General features: G+C 59.5%; 1 protein-coding gene across 1 annotated transcript in view; it reads left to right on the top strand.

Moving 5' to 3' along the window:
- The first annotated feature begins 1084 nt into the window (after nt 1-1084).
- The window catches only part of CUNH1orf35 (chromosome unknown C1orf35 homolog), a 3060-nt gene continuing 2445 nt past the window's right edge, over nt 1085-1699 (top strand). The window contains 2 exon segments of the mRNA XM_017883821.1: nt 1085-1519; nt 1604-1699. The exon segment at nt 1604-1699 is cut by the window's right edge and continues 1 nt beyond it. Of these exon segments, the coding sequence (XP_017739310.1) occupies nt 1426-1519; nt 1604-1699 (190 nt within the window). The 5' untranslated portion in view covers nt 1085-1425.

Below are 1699 nucleotides of genomic sequence, written 5' to 3'. Positions count from 1 at the left end.
TGTACAGAGTGGGTTGCAGCAGTTCTTGCAACGGGTGGTGAGAGAAATGAATGTTCTCTCTTGGTATGTCCATGGGGAGGGGATTGTCGAATGGAGTTTATATGAGGGTTTAAGGAATCTGGCTCAGGCTGGGTCCAGTTTCTGTGTTTTGAGCAACAACCTAGATGCTGTCATCTGTGCCTGGGAACGTTCATGGCTATGGCTCAGGTTCAAGTCTGCAGAGGAAATTATACCGTTGGCGAGGTCACAGAGCGGCCAAGGGACTCGTTTCTTGGTCAGCACTGGGAATGAAAGTGGAAAGGTGAAGCAGGGGGACGCCACAACCTCCAAAATCAGGGTGCCCATCATGCTGAGGTTCTGGTAAGGGGTCTCTTCCAGACTACAGACTACCCGCTGCCTTCACACAGTGGAAAGCTGCACAAAGCTCTGGGGTCTCTTTTATGAAGGCTCTGTCCTCATGACCTAGTCACCTCCCAAGCACCAACGCCTTGGGTTGAGGATTTCACGTGGGAGTTAGGGTGCACATTCAGTTTACCATGGCAGGGATGGGACCAGTGCTCTGAGGGTGTCCGGATAGCTGCTGGTTCATCCAGAAGTTTACTAGGTAATACTCAGAAATTCCACAAATCATTAGGGCATTACCTTGTTAAGCTCCCCATATGGAATCGCGGCTGGCAGTGACCAATTGGCGGTGTTAGCTAGGCGCATCCTGTGTCTTTTCTTTTTTTATGGGACAGGGTCTCGCTCACTCGCTCAGGTTGGAGTGCAGTGGCGCGATCTCCTGGGCTCAAGAGATCCTCCCGCCTCAGCCTCAAAGCGTTGGGACTACAGGCGCGCGCGCGCCCGGCCCATTTTAACTTTTTTTTTTTTTGAGACAGAGTCTCGCTCTGTCGCCCAGGCTGGAGTGCAGTGGCGCGATCTCGGCTCACTGCAACCCCGCCTCCCGGTTCAAGTGATTCTCCTGCCTCAGCCTCCTGGGTAGCTGGGATTACAAGTGTGCACCACCACACCCAGCTAATTTTTGTATTTTAGTAGAGAAGGGGTTTCACCATGTTGGCTAGGCTAGTCTGGAATTCCCGACTTCAAACGATCCGCCTGCCTGGGCCTCCCAAAGTGCTGCGAGAGCCACAGCGCCCAGCTCCATTTTAACCATTTTTAAACGTCCAGTTCGAAGGCGTTCCCGCGCTGGGCAGGGTAGGCGCAGTGCGCAGGCGCCCAAATCCTGCTTGGAGGTGATGCGCGTGAGCACAGAGCCGGGGCAGTGCGCTGCGCAGGCGCGCGCGGCGAGGCCGGGTGGGCGCCGGGTGACGTCACGGCGTGCGACGCGAAGGCGGGGTCGGGCCTGGGTCCGAGGGTAGTGGGTACAGAGGGTCCGGGGTTGCGGGTCGCGGGCCGCAGGCCCCAGGCAACTGCTTCCCGGGCGCCATGTTCGGTTCCAGTCGCGGAGGCGTGCGCGGCGGGCAGGACCAGTTCAACTGGGAGGACGTGAAGACTGACAAGCAGCGGGAGAACTACCTGGGTCGGTGGGCGCGGTGGGCGCAGCGGGCGGGCTCCCGGGCGGGCTCCCGGGCGGGCGCTGGGCTCACGGCCCCTACGTCCGCAGGCAACTCGCTGATGGCGCCCGTAGGCCGCTGGCAGAAGGGCCGCGACCTCACCTGGTACGCCAAGGGCCGGGCGCCGTGCGCGGGCCCGAGCCGCG

This window comes from Rhinopithecus bieti, unplaced genomic scaffold, assembly GCF_001698545.2.
Source record: "Rhinopithecus bieti isolate Rb0 unplaced genomic scaffold, ASM169854v2 scaffold_14404, whole genome shotgun sequence".
Lineage (NCBI taxonomy): Eukaryota > Metazoa > Chordata > Mammalia > Primates > Cercopithecidae > Rhinopithecus > Rhinopithecus bieti.
Note: the sequence above shows the minus strand (reverse complement) of the source record. Positions and strands in the feature narration are given on the sequence as shown.